The sequence below is a fragment of the Bombus pascuorum genome, chromosome 5 (genome assembly GCF_905332965.1).
Source record: "Bombus pascuorum chromosome 5, iyBomPasc1.1, whole genome shotgun sequence".
NCBI lineage: Eukaryota > Metazoa > Arthropoda > Insecta > Hymenoptera > Apidae > Bombus > Bombus pascuorum.
This window is the reverse complement of record NC_083492.1, coordinates 2,444,875-2,462,637: the sequence shown is the minus strand read 5'-3', so window position 1 is coordinate 2,462,637 and position 17,763 is coordinate 2,444,875. Positions and strand designations below refer to the sequence as shown.

At 34.9% G+C, this 17,763-nt stretch overlaps 4 protein-coding genes and 1 long non-coding RNA gene across 9 annotated transcripts; 2 read left to right on the top strand and 3 right to left on the bottom strand.

Moving 5' to 3' along the window:
• Positions 1-192: 192 nt before the first annotated feature.
• LOC132907386 (PMS1 protein homolog 1-like) lies at positions 193-3,647 on the bottom strand. Of its 4 annotated transcripts, none has more exons than XM_060960438.1 (12): positions 3,292-3,647; positions 3,061-3,181; positions 2,813-2,977; positions 2,471-2,745; positions 2,282-2,398; positions 2,065-2,211; positions 1,550-1,992; positions 1,222-1,480; positions 1,040-1,157; positions 654-966; positions 444-588; positions 193-353 (listed from the first exon to the last, which is right to left on the bottom strand). In XM_060960438.1, the coding sequence occupies exons 1-12, from the start codon at positions 3,427-3,429 to the stop codon at positions 243-245; spliced, it is 2,352 nt and encodes a 783-aa protein (XP_060816421.1). In that variant the 5' UTR covers positions 3,430-3,647; the 3' UTR covers positions 193-242. The 4 variants fall into 4 exon arrangements, with proteins under 4 accessions (XP_060816421.1, XP_060816422.1, XP_060816423.1 ...); XM_060960439.1 differs by having other exon boundaries at positions 2,591-2,745; XM_060960440.1 differs by having other exon boundaries at positions 3,061-3,203; positions 3,292-3,417.
• Positions 3,648-3,783: 136 nt separating this feature from the next.
• Positions 3,784-7,963, bottom strand: LOC132907384 (acyl-CoA-binding protein homolog). 2 transcript variants are annotated; one of them, XM_060960435.1, is made up of 4 exons: positions 7,861-7,963; positions 4,719-4,853; positions 4,145-4,259; positions 3,784-4,023 (listed from the first exon to the last, which is right to left on the bottom strand). In XM_060960435.1, the coding sequence occupies exons 2-4, from the start codon at positions 4,731-4,733 to the stop codon at positions 3,890-3,892; spliced, it is 264 nt and encodes an 87-aa protein (XP_060816418.1). In that variant the 5' UTR covers positions 4,734-4,853; positions 7,861-7,963; the 3' UTR covers positions 3,784-3,889. The 2 variants fall into 2 exon arrangements, with proteins under 2 accessions (XP_060816418.1, XP_060816419.1); XM_060960436.1 differs by lacking the exon at positions 7,861-7,963 and adding an exon at positions 7,152-7,375.
• LOC132907385 (uncharacterized) lies at positions 4,737-5,613 on the top strand. The gene is made up of 2 exons (XR_009658161.1): positions 4,737-4,872; positions 5,108-5,613. It is a non-coding gene; the product is annotated as an uncharacterized LOC132907385 (long non-coding RNA).
• Positions 5,745-15,686, top strand: LOC132907382 (uncharacterized). Its single transcript, XM_060960433.1, has 14 exons — positions 5,745-7,182; positions 7,819-8,926; positions 9,013-9,341; positions 9,548-9,984; positions 10,060-10,193; positions 12,711-13,259; positions 13,335-13,435; positions 13,518-13,620; positions 13,706-14,054; positions 14,117-14,230; positions 14,330-14,491; positions 14,597-14,791; positions 14,889-15,205; positions 15,289-15,686. Exons 1-14 carry the CDS (start codon positions 6,910-6,912, stop codon positions 15,501-15,503), a joined length of 4,386 nt encoding a protein of 1,461 aa, XP_060816416.1. The 5' UTR covers positions 5,745-6,909; the 3' UTR covers positions 15,504-15,686.
• Positions 15,645-17,275, bottom strand: LOC132907383 (transmembrane emp24 domain-containing protein 5-like). The gene is made up of 4 exons (XM_060960434.1): positions 16,971-17,275; positions 16,524-16,720; positions 16,359-16,425; positions 15,645-16,295 (listed from the first exon to the last, which is right to left on the bottom strand). The coding sequence occupies exons 1-4, from the start codon at positions 17,157-17,159 to the stop codon at positions 16,065-16,067; spliced, it is 684 nt and encodes a 227-aa protein (XP_060816417.1). The 5' UTR covers positions 17,160-17,275; the 3' UTR covers positions 15,645-16,064.
• Positions 17,276-17,763: the final 488 nt, after the last annotated feature.

Sequence of the window (17,763 nt, the reverse complement as noted above, 5' to 3'; positions counted from 1 at the left end):
TCTTCATTATCGCGTGTCAACGTGTATCTTTAATAAATTAAATGTGAAGATATTAAATATTAATATATAATATAATATAATATAATATAATAAATTACGCTTACACGCGGCAGATGATAGTTTATTATAATAAACTACTAACTATATTTACGTTAAATGTTAGGTAAACTTAAAAATAAAAAAACATCTATATTTCAAACTTAACAGGGTTATTATTTAAATAATGTTTACAACATTTTAAACTAAAAAGTATCCCTGATTTGTGTTAATGAATGTATAGGATGTAATAAAGATAAGTCATTTTTTATTGAAAACCATTGTTGTAAAAGTTGTTCTATATTCTTAGCATTATCCTATAAGAGAAAAAGTTTATGTAATAAATAACCAGATGGAATAATAATACGAATAACACTGCATATTTGATGTGCTATTGTCTAATTTACCTCATTCATATTCATATCAGTTATATGTAATTGTTTTTTAAGATTTTCAGCATCTAAAATCCAAATATGTGCAGATTTATAAACAATCCATAAATTTGTACGTAATAATCCAACAACAACAACGTCAGTATTTTCACACGGAGGACTGCAATGTTTATATTAAATGTTAAATAATGGTGTCATTAATGCATAACGATCTCCAATACTTACCTATCTAAAAAATTTTCAGTAACTTTTTTTAAATCTATATCCCAAGATACAGTAGTTCTCATGACTAAATTTTCTTTTTTTTCCATATTCATTGTTTTCATTTTTTCCAATGCTTTTAATAGTCTATTTCTATTCTTATTAATATTTACTGTACATTTTTCTTTTGTTTCCAGTTTGCTTTTGTTGTGCTCTGATTTCTCATCGTCTGCCAGGTCTCTATAGTATCCACGTTCTTCAGGTGATAACTTTTTCCAAAGATGAGTTATTTGATAGGCAATTTGAGGTGCTGTCATATTAGAATCTTTTTCTATCACTAAAAATAAGAATACAGATTTAATATGTACATTTCGTATATAAATTAAGTTGTGTATGTTAAATACTTTTACCTTCTGACCTGGCATATTTTGAAAATTTAAGAAAACCTGGACATAAATTTGTATGTGGATTGATATTTGGTGACTCCTTTGGTTCTGTATAATCGTAAGATTCTATATCCGTACCTCCCTGTAAAAATCACTTTTTAATATATTTCATGTGATTTCATGAATTAGATTTCTTACAATCTTACCTTCAACCCAGATACATGTCCTTTACTCCATTCTTTTAATGTAATTGACTTTTTCATATCCAATTTATTCTCTGCATGCAAAGTGTTTGTTTCTGCATTTTTTATCTTATTTTCTTTCTCATCTGTATTTGTATTAGAAGAATCGAACAATACAAAATCCTCACCTAGATCTACTATAGGTAACTGACTGAATGTTTCAGATGATGGACTTAGTTCAAATGGTGGAGTATCTTCTGTGTTTTCTTTTATATTACTATCACTATACAAAGTAAAAAACATATTAAAAATAATTAGATTATATTTTTTATCCTATATTATAAATACTAACACTGAATTATGAGAAATATCGTTATTGGAATAAGTCAATACAAAATTCTGTGATTCATTTGAATCCGATTCACTTAAATCTAGAGATGGTAATTGAATATTGAGGTCATCTACATTTTTTCCATATTTTTCAGCACTTTCGTCATCACAAATTTGCATATTTGCTTTATGTTCGAAATTATTAACCTCGGTAGAATTTAAATTATTTATTACATTTTCATCAGTATTTATATTCTTTTCAATAGGTTTATCGAGATTTTCTTCTAAGCGTAATTTTCGTTTCTTGCATGCAGGTTCCTCATTTTCAGTATTGTTAATGTTTATTTTTTGTGTATGATCTTGATAATCAGTAAATGAACTTTCGCAATTGTTTTCTGGTTGCATTTCTCTTTGTATTCCATAAAAATTTTCTAGATATTTTTCTATTATATTGATAACCACGTTCTGTACACATAATATACATCATATAAATTCTTAAAAAAGTATATAATTAACCATTTTTGTAAATATAATTACCTGTTCTTTAAAAAGGAGAGAAGTTTTATTTGGTTCTAGATTAACATCTATGTTTGCTGCATTTATTAAAATATATACAAGAAATATTGGTTTTTTCCTTGATGACGATTCTTGTCCTAATGCCTCGAAAATTATTTTAGTCACTACCTGGAAATAACTCTTAAATTCTTTGAAACTGCATCATCTAATTAAAAGAAAGGTTAAGTAAGGTATATACCTTTTCTAATTCTTTATATTTAATTGGTCTATCATTCACAAAAATATATTGTCCTCCAGATTGTAACACTTCAGTTGCTTGTGTCATCTTTGAAGGAACCATTATTTTAATTTTAATCTAAAACATATACTTTCATATATTAAAGTATTAAATAAAGTATTAAATACATAAAATTTTGTATATAATTACATCTGTATCTGTAATATCTATCCAATTCATACAGCATGTTATTTTTTTACCAAGAGTATACGTAACTGCTTCTTCAAGATTACTTATACTAGGTTTTGCAAATATTATGTTATTATTTACTCTATAATTTATTCGTGCATTAAATTTGCATATTCCGTAACTTTTTATTAAGGACTCCAAAGTTCTAATATCTTGATTGGCTTTTTTTAAATTTGTAATTATTTGCCTTCTCACTGGCATTTGTTTAAATAATTGTTTAACTTGTACAGTTGTCCCTAAAAAGAGATATATAAATGTATATTTAAAAAATTTGAAGCAAAATATTTGAAGTTGTCTTGCTACCTGTAGATCTGTGGCAATGTTCTGAATTTATGATATGACCATTATGATCTATAGTATAAGATATAGCTGCTTCATCTTGTTCTGTTTTTGATATGATTGTAAGATCCGATACTGCGCTTAATGCATATAAAGCCTCACCTCTGAATCCATATGTTTCTAAAGATTCTATAAATAATAGTACGATTATAAATGCAAAATCATATTATGCATTGCTATATAAATGTTTTCTTCGTAATATAACTACATACCTAAATCGGAGAAATTAGACAATTTTGATGTGTAAGATGATAAAGCCATGTAAGGAGCATCTACTTTTGAAATACCACATCCATCGTCCTTTACTTCTATTAATGTACATCCATTATCTATCTAACATTTTTAAAAATATGAACTTTATATAAAAATTTTTAAATATTTTTAAGAATAAAATAATTATTAAAGAATAAAATATGCTCTGAATAAGAAAATTAATGTAGTACCAAGTTAATTTCAATATTTTTAGCACCAGCATCAAACGCATTTTCTATTAATTCTTTTACAGCAGTAGATATCGAAGTTATAACTTGAGTGGTACTTATTAGTTTCACTGTGTTTTTGTCTAAAGCTGAGATGATCATTTTTACGCAACGTCAGATTTAACGAACATCCATTAAGGCATTAAGATCTTTTATACGTCAAATTTATATCTTGCGCATTTTGTACATCGTATAATGTATCCACTCATAATTTAATGAGATCAACGCGCGAATATCTGTTTTAAAATTTGTTTACAAATCAAAAGGAAAAGATAGATCGTATGCGACTTTAGAACTGAAGGACGCGATTATAACGACATTCAGTGGACTGCATTTTCAAGCGCGGGAATTTATGAATATGAAACCCATAAGTTTCATATTTTAAAAATACGTAATTGAAGACGGATCTAATCTAATAGTTAAAATTTAAAAGATGGGAGAAGAATAATTTAGATATAACTCAAAATAACTATTTTATTTCAAAATATTATTTGAAAATCATATAAAGTCATACACCGATATAATACAGCGTCGTATTTGAATAACAAAATAATTAAACATTTTATTTGTACTTCTCCAACAATTTGTCCACTAATTTAATGTAGGCTTCTTTCGCATCATTCTGCGACGTACCTTCCTTCGATTTCCACGCGTCCCATTTTGCTTTCCCCTTTAAATCCAGCATACCAGGTCTCGCTGTACAGAATAATGGAATAATATAAATAAAATAATTACATAAAATTTTATATGAAGTAAGACAAGCATAATTCATGTAATTTTTATATAATATGTATTAAACATGTATGTAATAACTCACTGGTATTTATATTTCCCACCGTTGCTTGTTTAAACAACGCGTACAATTCTAAAAATTCTTCATCAGTAGGACGTTTGGTAAGAGTTTTTACAGCTTCTATTGCTTGCTCGAATTTCTACAAAATCATATATACAATCATGTACTATCTAGTCAGATGCTCGTAACTTTATTTTCCTTAATATTTAAATTTCGTATTTCCTCTTATAGCACAAGACATTACCGAATAATGGAAGACAAATTATGACGTTGCACAAAATTTCACCTTTGAATCATTACGTTATCTAGTAGAAAAATATCGTTAGGAAATAAATTTCTTATAAATGAGTGAAATTGGTAATATATTATTTACGTAAATCATAATTCCTCGTTTCCTTCCTATCGAGCAATCTTAAGCATTAACTATTTATCACAAATGACAATAACAATTATTATAACAAATTTTTCTTTCTACTTTTTACAATTGTACAATCCGATCTTGTATCAATACATAATGATTTATTTGCCGAATATAGTCACATGAATGAAACCGAACGCGCCGAAAAGTATTGAATAAATAAAATAAAATAAAAATTACCTGATCAAGAGACATCCTTTTTAGTAGTTAATGGTAGCTTTCGGTTAAGTACTGCCAGTGACCAATGGATCTACCTATGCATCGATTAAATATTGCTTCTGGAGTCCCCACCTTTTTACCAACTATGCTACATAACTGGCAATAACAAAAAGAGGTACATGTAAGATTAAAAAAAAATTAGTACGTACATACATCTATGAATAATAATCTATCCATGTCGATGTTTTTAAGCCGATTTATATATTTCATATATAATTTACTACCAATAGTTTACAAATTGTTGGCTTCGTAAATTTTTATGGATATTACCGATATTTTCTTCTCGCCTTTAGCTCCAATTTTTCGAATTATATCTATAATAATTAAAAACAAATTTATATATAAATTAGGATGGTTGCTCGCTGATCTACTTTTGAGAAACAATGTCATGATACGCATGATTTGGTCCGGTCCAGCGATGGGAAACCAAGTCAACGAAAACCGCCTGGAAAGAATGGGGCCAACCTGCCACATCATCACCCAATACTCAGCTACGCAAGAATGTAGAAATTCTTGACTACCTGATACATCGTTTTACCTTTCCCTAACTTTGCTGTGCACGAGAATCTCTGCTCTTCAGGGCCGTGTTCGAAGAAAATGTATACATTAAAGCTCAGGCTGAATTTCAGAATTTCGAAACTGAACGAAATGAGTTTCAATCTCTCGAACGTATCGTACCGATTACATGGAGAATTTTATTTCTTAGCACGTATGTTGTACGATGATGAAATTGTACATGACAATATGGAATTAGATGTTTTATAGATGCGCATTGGATAGAAGCAATTTGATTGTGTGAATATCGAAAAGAGATTAGATGATAAACGTGATAAAGGAAGGAAGACAAGGAGGATAATTTCATTGGTATTTAGAACTGCAGAATAAAAATTACGACATGCCAAACGGGACGAAAGTACAGAAATAGCACTCATGAAGCTACGAGAACAGGGAGGGTGAATCATTTGAAGAATACGGGAATGGTTGACGAGTAGCGAACGAAAACCAACGGAGACGACCGATTTCGTGTACGCGGGATCGCGGCCGCGCGCAGCCAGAGCAAAGTGGTTTCAAAATTCACCGAGTATGCGTGATTTGTCACTCGATCGCCGATCAGTTCGATCGGGACAGTGTTACTCTCTCTCGGAAGAGTACGCGGCCAGCTAACACTAGTGCTCGACAGACACGTCTGTCATCGTGTTTGCGATTTATCCGATGAACGGTATCGTCGGTATAAATATACTTGTAAGCGGCAAATATATCCGTGGCCTTCTTAACGATACAAGTTCTTTACATCGAGTGTCGAACAAATTTTGTGATTGTTTACTGTTTATTAATTAATACGGGAAGAGAATCAAAGAGTAACAGTAGCATGGAAAGTCAGAAAGTTTGGTGTGAAATATCTCAAGTGTGTGGGCAAGCGGACAAAATACACATCGTGAACAAGGAAACTCAACGAGAATAAAAATATTTTGATTATTGCGATTGCGTTTATCGTTTGTTTAATAAACGGTGATATGTATTTCGTATTGCTCGAGAGAACGGGCATCGAATAACGAACGTCAAAACGTGCAATGTGTCTTTTTGAATGTTACACGTTACAAAGGAACAGCAGACAGGCTTAGTTGTTCATTCCGAGAATCGTGATCTCTACGGCACTCGATGCGACATAGTCGACAAAGATATGACCAGACCGCGTTCTCGTTTAATCGCGATTGCTCTCTAACAAGCATTACGTATCAAGGATATCAACGTTGTTCGACCAACCATCGTGTGATATCAATCGTATTATGTTAAAAATTTGTGCTGACAGTGGAGAAAAAGTTGTTGCTGTCACGTATGCGGCGACTACCGTGTCACGTTGCATAGCATGGAAAAACTCGTTAAAAGGTAGATAAATTCGATCGAATTTTTAATAACATACACGGGTATTCGCCTGTATCTTATAAGAGATCGTGTTCCTTTGGTTATCTCTGGATCGTCGAAACAGCGCATCCATGGACTTTCTTCATTATGCGACACGATATTATGCGGTTGGACTATGATTTCCGCGTGGTCGCTATCGAGAGATCAACTTTGGAAGTAAAAGGTATTCACAATAGTAACGTGACAAAATGACGATTCTTTGGGTGAACCGGTAATGATTAATTAACATATGATACCATTGAGTGACGTCGAGGTAAAAGAAAAGATGAGTATTGTTCCAGTTGCGAATAGGAGTTTTCTCCACGGAGACCGGAAACCATCTCCAACTTCGGAGAAAATTCTTTACGCGACTCTCGATAGTCTGGCTCTGAAGAGAGCGACGTTACCTCTGCAATTGTTACCTATCAACGATGATAGCAACGCTACGACCGAAGCAACGAACGAGTCGATGAAGCAGGGGAAAATTCATACTGAGATGATTGCCAAGAGATCCAGCTTCAAGGTTCGCGTTAATTGTTCTTTAATAGGTGTTCAATTTCCAGACGATTTCTTTCAGTCCGATAAAATTGCAATTTCGCAATTGTCAGCGCCATTTCACGTTTGTCATTTCACAATCGTTGAAAAAACACAACGAACGGGGTAGTTGGAATCCCGTCGCGATGCGAGTTCGCGAAAGTTAAAACGATGCTAATAAAGGAGTGGCTTGGAAGCTTGTTAGCTTCCAACGATCGTTATTCGCCATTCGATTTGAATTCTACTGACCGACTGATTCGGTAACAGATTCGAAATCATTTCGTTATCTTATCGCACTCGTACTATCGCCTCGTTCCTCGTACATACATCCGTTAATTATCGACCAACAAGATCTTCTCTTTTTTTTTTTTTCGCCCGTTTGCGTGCCTTTGTCGGAAATCGAGTTCTTCCGGTCAAATCAACTAGTTCCTCTGGTTTCAATTCCTCTAGAAATTGTAACTCGCAAAGCGACGCGGCAGTTACTATTTTGAAACAGTTAGGATTGCGATTTTTATCGTATTCCTTGAAACCGTATCCGCAAAACCGTTATAAATGTCCTAACTATAGCATAAGTAGGTAGGTATATATACGCAAACTAATGAATCGCGTGAAACGTTTCGTTCAGGTGGACGCGACGTGTCCTTCATCGAAGCAACATGCAAAATACCTTGTGGTTGTATCGCCGTTGTCGTCGTCGTCGTCGTCAAAGCCAGACTCGCAAGAGACGCGGTTGAAAATCACTGCGGTCGAGCCTAATCTAAAAAAAGATATCGCCTGTTTGCAACGTAATTGGACCAATAACAGCGATATCGAGGATACTTTGATAAGAGATAGCGTGTTGGAGACTGATATTTTCGAGAAAACCTATACCGGCGAAATTGCACGTAATTCCAGTTATTGTTGTTATATCGCGAACGACGGCGTAACAGCGAGTTCCACAAACGACAAAAATGAATCTCCGTCGGACGATTATGAGAAAATAGAATCGGTGATCGGTACGAACGCGTGTTGCAACTTTCAGGCAGAAGCGAACGACGACGAAGAGAGTTTCGAGAACGAGGAAGATACTTCGTGTACGAAAAATGTATTTGTCAAATCTAAATCTACCAATGATTTAGCTAGCAAGAGTTATTCGGACATGAGACTATCCTTAGACGGACAATCTTTAGTGGGAACGTTTTCGGATGGAAAGTTAGCGAAAAGCTTGCTCTTTAGCAACGAATTTCCAAACTGCGGGAAAAAGAAGAAACATTTTGCGAAAAATGTGTTGCATTTCGTACCGGAATATCTGGTAAAGGGACAAAAGGGGAAGAGAAAGCAGAAGGAAAAAGGTATTCCGAGTCGATCGTTGAACTCTTTGAAAACTTCATCATCGGTAGATACGAAGATAGGGATAAATTCCAACGGCAGATACAGATCGAGAAGTCTTTCCCGGGAGGAATTGAAATATCTAAAAATCTCTTCGCCGACGAATTTCGTTCATATCGCGTCCGCCACGAATCCGAATCTGGTTTCGAACGAAAACACGATCAGATTTAGTTTGGGGCAAGTGGTAATTACGCACGAGCAAAAGTGTGCCACCTTACCTCTTCTCGTTGCAACGAACTACGAAAATTCAATGGCTGAAAAACGAAACGGGCAATCGTCGTCGTCGATCGTCGCAGGTGCTGCGGAGTCGACTTCTTTCGATGCAACGTCGTCGGTCGTTGATAAATCAAATGAGAAAGTCAAACGTACGTTTTCTCTTTTGGGATTACTTTTCTCATTTAAATATTCATTTTTTTTCGTCTCGTTTAATCACAATATTTTTTAATTTTAGAAAGAAACGACGGGTTCGATGTTGAAACCCTAAAACGTCAATTATTATCCGAGTTGCAAACACGTTCGGCAAAACTATTGGAGTTAAGCCAGCAGGTGAAAACGGACGAATATCGGGCAAATATACGCGAGGGGAGTAACACAACGTACGAACTAGCGTATGAGCCGTGTACCGAATTACCTGCCAATTCCAGTTTTCTCTGGAGCAATCGGACTAAGAATTTCCTTCAGGAAAACACGCGGACGATCCCCGATGAAAATACCGAAAACATCGAAGACACCGTAGGTGAAGTATACGACGACGTTGGACCTCTAAATCTTGACAACCAGGTGATAATCCAATGCGTGTGTATTAACGTTTAACGAATCGACGTGTTAGAACGCGACGTCCTCACTGTTTTGCATTTTAGCTTTTTCATATTGCGTTTTTGTTTACCTTAAGAAACGTAATCGCTTGGCAGTTTATAGTAAATTATCAGTTTCTTTCCTGTTACGTTGCGATGCATTAATTACGCATTAATTAATGCATTAATTAGGAGGACGATTACGACGATGTGGGCACGCCCGACGCATTACACGTTGATGAGAATCGTATCAGCGAATCTTCGACTGCTTTCCAAGACTCCGATGATATTTACGACGACGTTATGGGTCCGAGTTGCGCAGAAAACGATTTTAAGGACAACAAGATGGGAATTTGCGATAACGAAGTGAAGCAGGAAAGCAGCGAACTATTCGTCGCTAACGAATATTCTAGCGTGGACGAAAATATCGATGTATCAAATAACGATCAAGATGTATACGATGACGTCGGTTTACCGAGCGAGGAGCGAGTCAATAGCCTTTATACCGGCTCTACGATAGGTTCGATCTTGGGATCGAGTTGGATGTACGGCAAAGAATCCGAGTGGGAGGATTTAGAGGATTCAACAATGATCGGACTATCTCAATTTCCAAACAAATACTATACGTCGTAAGTAAGATCGGATACGATAAAATACTTCCTTATCATTTCTCTAGAAAGTTGTTTTTCTTTTGATGAAAAAAGGATAGAGACGCAAGTCGTTTCGAGTAGAAAAAGGTCGGGTCAGAGATGGTCCCGAATGATGAGAAAACAACGATCCAGAATATCAAGGAAGGACTTCAATTCGTCGTCGAAGCCATGCGAGTCTACGCTTCGTGGTAAGTTTTTACAAAAATATTATACATTCTAAGATGAAATTACGTCATATGTATATCGGTAATGTCAGGTATACAGTTGGTTCTATAATTGTTTAACAAGTGATCGACTGTAGGTATTTTATGTACAAACGCGATGTCGTAAATAAATTGTCGTATCTCACAGACGATAAACGTTTCTGAGATTCTCAATGAAACTGATTTTCAAAAAATATCTTGTTTCCCATTTAAGAGTTCGTACAGCGCAAAGAGTTGAAACATCGATGAGGCTTCAATGCTCGATGCGATGAATATACACGTCGTTTTTCTTTTTCAAAAGTATTAGACAGCGTAAAATGAAACATTTGCTACTAATTTCCGCTGGTTCGCGCGACACGTGAATAGTATACGTAGATATATACAGTAACAAGAGTAAGCTGGCCACATAATTGATTCAGCGCTATTTGTATTCTTAAATTAGACGAATCGTATGTCAAGATAATGTTCAAAATCGAAACATACAGCAATGAACGGAGTGAAAATTTTCCATCGATTGTGACTTCCTTCGCCTTCGTACATAATCTCGTTGGTTCGAGATTCTCAATCTAAAAGAGCGAAAAACGTACAAAGTAAAAGAAAGAAATAGACTTCTGGAATCAACGGCTATGGGACAGCTTGTGGAGTGCATTGTGCTGCTATATCGCTGGAACAATAGTCGGTTGCTCCAAGTAAAAGTTACCTAAATACATACTTACTTGTCGTATCGCGCATGATGAACGCGATGAACGAACATCGCTGACAATCTACAAACGGTTGCACGTAATCGAGCGATCATGAATTTTCTATCTGAACGAGACTTACCGATTGAAATTTTCTTTGTTCGAAATGTTTGACACAGTTGTTATTCCTAAATTAAAAGAGAAATTGAGAAGGAAGAAAGACCGCACCAATCCTTCCGATCGCTTTCACGGGCATATTGCCCAAACGCGATTCATCGATATCTTGTAAGGATTAGCAACAGTGGGATGGACGATAGTAAATAGACAGAACGTAGGCGATGATTCGATGCGCGTGAAAATATTTTATCGAGGAATTCAGCCTGGAAACCGGACTCGAGCACACAGATGAGGGAGGTGAAAGCGCGTATTGCGCTCTCTCAGTGTCAGTCACGGCCGAGACGCTGCGCTGTTTGCGTCGCGTCGTGTAGCGTCGCGCTACTTCCTATCGCATCGTGTCGGAACTCTCTATTATACTTTCGCACGATTTTTCGTTCGTCGATTGCACAACTTGCGATTCTTTCTTGATCATCGCTACCTGCTTAGTCTTTTACTTAATTCCGACACGAATTTGATATTCGTCTATCGGTATTCGTAAGCGAGACTCGTCCGTAACGAGTCGACATGTCGTGGAAATGAAACAGACCTTGAAAACTTTCCAACGACCGAATACACAAGGTAAATTACGTCGGTTATTTCGTACGATACTTTATTTTATACACGGCATGATAAAGACTTTACAAAAATCGAGGTTTGTCCAAGATATAAACAAGACGAAACCGTTTACAACGTATCCCTTTTGTCTGACTGATCTCGACTTATTTACTCGCCATTCGGATACTAGAAATAAAAAAAATTCTCTTCGTCGCTTTTGTTCCTTCGTTCGGAAACATATATACATATGTAGATTTTAATTATTCTTTTGAACAAGCAATACGTTTTAAAGTATCCGATCGCGAGAGTTATTCAACGAGATCCGACGAGACGATCTGCGTTTAGACATGAAAGTAAAAAGAAATTACACGCGACTCACGATCGAAACAATTTCACTTTATTCATCCGATTCACCATGGCTTCTACCTGTCCCCTTCTCCTCTTTAATTTCTTGATCTCTCGATCTTCCTGTTAACGTTTGAAACTTGGACAAATGTCGAGCACCACGCACACACCCACATTATACCACATCGCACCATATCACGTCACACCATATACATATGTATTTGTACACGTGTGTGCGGTAAGACATAGAAACGACATAGTAACGCTTGACCGTGAACGATGATTTTAAGTGGCTGTCAGCCTTGGCAACGGATCGGTGTTGCTCGTTGGCTGTACGCAGAATATCGAAGAATGGAAGAAAGAAGAGAGCGAGGACCGAACGACGCAGCAAGATCCACAAAGAACACAGGGTCTTGTTCAGATGAGGGTCATCGACCTAGACGAAGACGTGGACACGCAGGAAACATCGTGCTACGTTCACGAAGGTCCTTGCAAGATTTTAGGAAGTTGCGCTGATTAAAATTTTCATATACTGTTAAACAACAACGAATTTCTATCGATTGTTTGTCCGTCTGTCTTACGGGAAGAAAAGATTTTCTATGTATCTCGAAATCAATCCTAAAAAACAGATTTAATAAATTCTCTGATTTACCTTGAAATCGTATTAAAACAAAAAACCACTTTCCTACTAGTTTGGGAGATAGAGGTTGGAACATAGCGCGTGTCCGTCTCGTTTTTCATCGACTTAGTCATTAACGTTTTACAGACGATACATCCGATGACAGCACGTACGAGAGTCTCCATTCCTTCCAGCCAGATGACTTCTGCACAGATTCAGAAGCTGAGACGACAACCGACGAGACGACAAGGGAGCGAGAATACGAAAGTACCGAAACAGAACGAAAGATTCCGATAGATTCCGATCGATTAGTGATCGCGTATTTGGAAGCACCCACAAGACCGAATCCTCCACCACCGCGCGAAGTTAGTCTAACTCGAACTCTTGGTAAAAGAATAAAGATGCTTCGAAGGACTTGGAGTATTACCAAAGGAAGTCTGGGCCGCATGCGAAAGAGAACCACGGTTGACGATGGTCACTCTTGCGACGAAAATAAGGAATTCTCCAACGATCATTCGAATTTAGACGGTGGAAGATACTTTAGTTTTGCCAGACATTTTAAAAGAACCGTTACCGGACCCTTTTCAACCTTTTACTTAAATGGTTATATCGATTCCGCGAATGGCGATAACGATCTCTCATCGTCTAAAAATTCAAGCGAGGAACCAATGTATAGCAATACCAATGACGAGATGGGTAAGTCAATGTTTGAAACTTCTCTCTCTCTCTCTTCTCTCTTGATTTTCCTAATTTCTCACATAATTCCTCTAGACCACTATAGCGTACTCGTCGATCAAGAACCACTCTATCAATTTTATGCAGCAGCTGCTGCTAGGATCGCGTCCGACTTCAGCTCAGACGATTACGAGGAGGTAATGTATTATATTACAGACCATTTGGAATATTTAAATGCTTCCGATACAGTCTAATTATTTATCTATTATCGATTATCAGGTCGAGGGTATGATCCCGTCGCGATCTACTACGGATTTGGCAAAACCGGGACATAGAACGTTGTGGTGCCAAACACCACAAGTCATAAATAATGGTCTTTTACGTAAGAGACACGTTACATTGTTGCTGTTTTGAATTTTCATATTTTATCCAAAGTCTATCCAAGATCACGTTTTACTCTTTATTAGAACGACTAAGTACGGAGGAGAAGAAGGTTCAAGAAGCGAAATTCGAGATTCTCACTTCAGAAGCGTCCTATTTGAATTCTCTTCGTGTGCTAAAAAACGAATTTCTCAACGAATCCTCACTCGATGAAATTTTAACTCCGCTCGAGAAAGATAAATTGTTCGGCGGTATTCCTAGCGTATTGCAAGCATCGGAACAGTTTTTAGCTGAACTAGAAACTGTATGGAGATACGATCCCATGTTGCATGGTTTGCCAGACGTGTTGCTTAAATATACCGACAAATGTTTAGATATTTACGTAGCGTATTGTTCTAATCAAGTTAGCATAGACACGACTCTTAAAGATTTAAGGTAAGTAGAAAATAATTCCCTCGGATGATGATAAAGTTATATCGGTGGATTAATTTTTCCAGAACACGAAAAGGTTCAAAATTTATAGAAACCATATCGCAAATAGAAGCTCGTTCGACTTGTCAAAGTTTGTCGTTGCACTCATTTTTAATGTTACCAATGCAGCGAATAACGAGGTAAAATAAATTCTGTTTAAATGTTAAAATTTCACACATGTCGAATAACGAATGAACGCGACAAAAGCATGTAAATTATTAAAAAGTATGTGAATCCAGGCTTCCTTTATTGGCCGATGCGGTTCTCTCTAAACTACCAGTAACATGTGAAGATAGATCACATTGGGAGAAAGTTTTGTCGAGTTTAAGTTACGTCGTTGCTGAATGTAACGAAGGCGCCAGTACAGCAGCGAAAGAAATCGAAATGGAAAATTTAATACGGTAATGTTCACGGCTTAATATAGCCCAAGAAAGTTTTATCGCAATCTTCCTTATTTATTTACATATATGTGTATATATATTAAACAAGAAATTTTATTTTAACAGAAAATTGGAATATTCCGCAAAAATTAAACCAATCGTATTAAAAGGGAAACATTTGGTTAAAAGTGGACCAACCGTACAACTATCGACAAAAGCCGATGCAGAATATAAACTCACGTTTGGAAAAAGATTTAACAAGACGCCTCTTTATTTATTATTGCTCACAGATCTTCTTCTAGTCGCAAAACAGAAATCTAAGTATGAGCTTTCGTTATAATAGCATTCTCCTGCTTTACTATAAAATAGAAAATTATTGTTCCGTATAACGTATGTTTTTTCTTTCTCTATGTCATAGTACTCACGACGAAGTGTACACCGTTATAGATACTTGTAAGAGAAGTTTAGTCGCTTTAGAACCAGTTCCTGAAGACTCGCCATTTGCTGGACGCAATGCGATGCTGTTGACGCTCTTAGAAAATTATTCCGGACATCAGATCGAATATGTATTAACGTGTGAAAGCGACACAGAAAGACAAAGATGGCTGGAAGCAGTTTCATCCTCGAAACGCGGATTGCCAGAAGAAACTCTTTACGAAGTGTGGGATTGTCCTCAAGTAGTAGCTTTATATTATTACTCTCCAAATCAACCTGACGAATTGTCATTGCATCCAGGTATGCATTATTTTTTGTGAAAAGACTACTTAATCTACTTTGACCGATCATGCGTTTCAATTAACGCAAAAAGTTGCTTTTAGGTGATATTATAAACGTGTTTAGGAAAATGTCAGATGGGTGGTATCAAGGAGAAAAATTGTTAAATGGTGAACAGGGCTGGTTTCCTGGAAATTATACGAAAGAAGTAGCTTCAGAACATGTTCGTGCAAAAAACCTTAAACAGAGACATCGTTTTCTTACACTAAGCGGAAACGCATTACAACGAAGAGTAAAACAACAATCAGCGACTCATTAAATGAATGATGATCCAATTATCGATTATTAATTTATGCAATTTTTAATAAATCAGATTTTACGATATTCTACAATAATCTAATCCCTATCGTTCTCACATAAATAACAATAAATGTAAGGATTAGTCAAAACTGAAAACATGTTTATAATAAAAGTATCTTATTATTTATTGTCTTAATATAAATACTATTATAAATGTTCCCTAATAATCTCACCAATCTATAACTGTACTTCATATATTTTAGCTAAAAGCCTGAGAGTAAAAAACAAATGAAATTAATATTTGGATAATTTATGAGAATCAGTGGAATGTTTTGTTTATGCAAAAATAGAACATGACACATACAGTCTTACAAAGCATGCTTTCCAGCTCTTTCTGAGAAAAAAAGAATACAGTATTCTGACAATACAGCAAACTTTAACTTAAGCAAAATAGATTGTCTTCTATTACATTCTAAATAAACAATCCAGTATATTCGTCATTATCCTTCCCGCGATAAACGCAAAAAATTTGTTCGTTAATCGCACTCACAATCACAATGATACAATCTGTCAATAATGTTTATATACCTGCTCTAGAATATCTAGATGGTTTCACTTCAAATAATTTTCTTACAAAATAAACCTGTATCGTTGTTGTTACCATTATGACAATTATTTGGGCAATAGACCATGTTTGGACATAAGAATTATTATCCAATAATAAATTTAAATCTCGAGCTTCTCTACTTCTGCTCAAATGTTGAATTTGGAGCATTTCATTAATGTTTTTCTCCACATTGATTATTGCAGACTAGGAAATAGAAACACATCATGAACAAATTATCACTTTGAAATGAAAATAATAAATACTTACTGTAAAGTTTTCCACAGAAAGATTTAATTCCTCTAGTTCCATTGAATATTTATCCCATTCATCGTATCTGTATCAAATAAATAAATAAATTATGGACTATAATTAACAGATATACTTTGCAACATTATACATTTTAATATGTACATACATATATGTATTTATTACCTGATTACTGTAATATATAAATTAACTAATTTTGAAGCAAATCTGGAAAACTGATTATCTATACAAATGCTATAATAGCCAGCATTTTTCACAGTATCTTGATAATCTGAGTTAGGAAGCCACTGATAAGGATGAACTATTACTCCTTCTGGGTTTCGTACTGCGAAACCAGCTTTTCTATCTCCACCACGTACCACCTGCATTTACAAATATTCTTCAAAATTTTCTTATTTTCTCTTTTTTTCGAATATTTAAAAATTTCTAGGAATTTATGCTTAAAGAATAGAACCATATGGTTAAATATATTCAGACAAATCATCAGATTATACATATTTAAACTTGTACGAAAAATATTCGTTGATATTATACTATATTGATCCTCAATTTAAATAAGCAAATAAAAAAAATACTTTCTATGAAATAACCGTGTGAAAATTAACTGTATACCTGGAAATTTACGTAGAAAGTAGCGCCAGCATTAACATATTGAAAGTAACAATCTTCTTTTCCGGCATCAATATGAACTTTGTAATCTAAGGCCACCGCGGGTAAAGTTTCATACCATGGATGTGGCATGCTGGCGTTCGCGAGGCTAAGAAACACTCCGAAAACCAAACTTCGTAAAAGATTAGACATTGTTCGCGTTTAATCAAACAGACCATCACAACAATCCACCCGGCCAACAATCGCTTTCACGATCACTGACAAATGTGTTTCAATATGCTTCTACATCCACCACTATCTTCAGTGGTTCTCAATTGTCTTTATTCGATTCTTTATTGTAATGTGTAATTCAAAATATCGTAATCTATTATAAATTTTATTATTATTTCATATTAGAAATATAAAAATAGAACAATTTAAATGTATAAATACTATGATAATATTCAATGTAAAATATTGTTGTTAATATTTTACGAATGTCAATTCTACTATCATATATAATTTATTTAAATCGTTGCAATTTTACGGTGTTTTATGAAATTTATAACGAATTTAAAATAAAATCCATTACCTATTCACTATCCATTAAGGAAACACAAAAAATTATAACTAATAAAAATAATAGTAATTTGAATATCTTAAATTTAAAAAGCTCTACTACATTTGTAATGCAATCGTTTATTATGATCATCAAAATTTGTATATGTTTGCAAGGTGAAAATCATTAAATATGAATGGGAAACAATGAACAAAGAAAATAAATATGTGAGTAAGTATCATATGATCTGAATTTTGG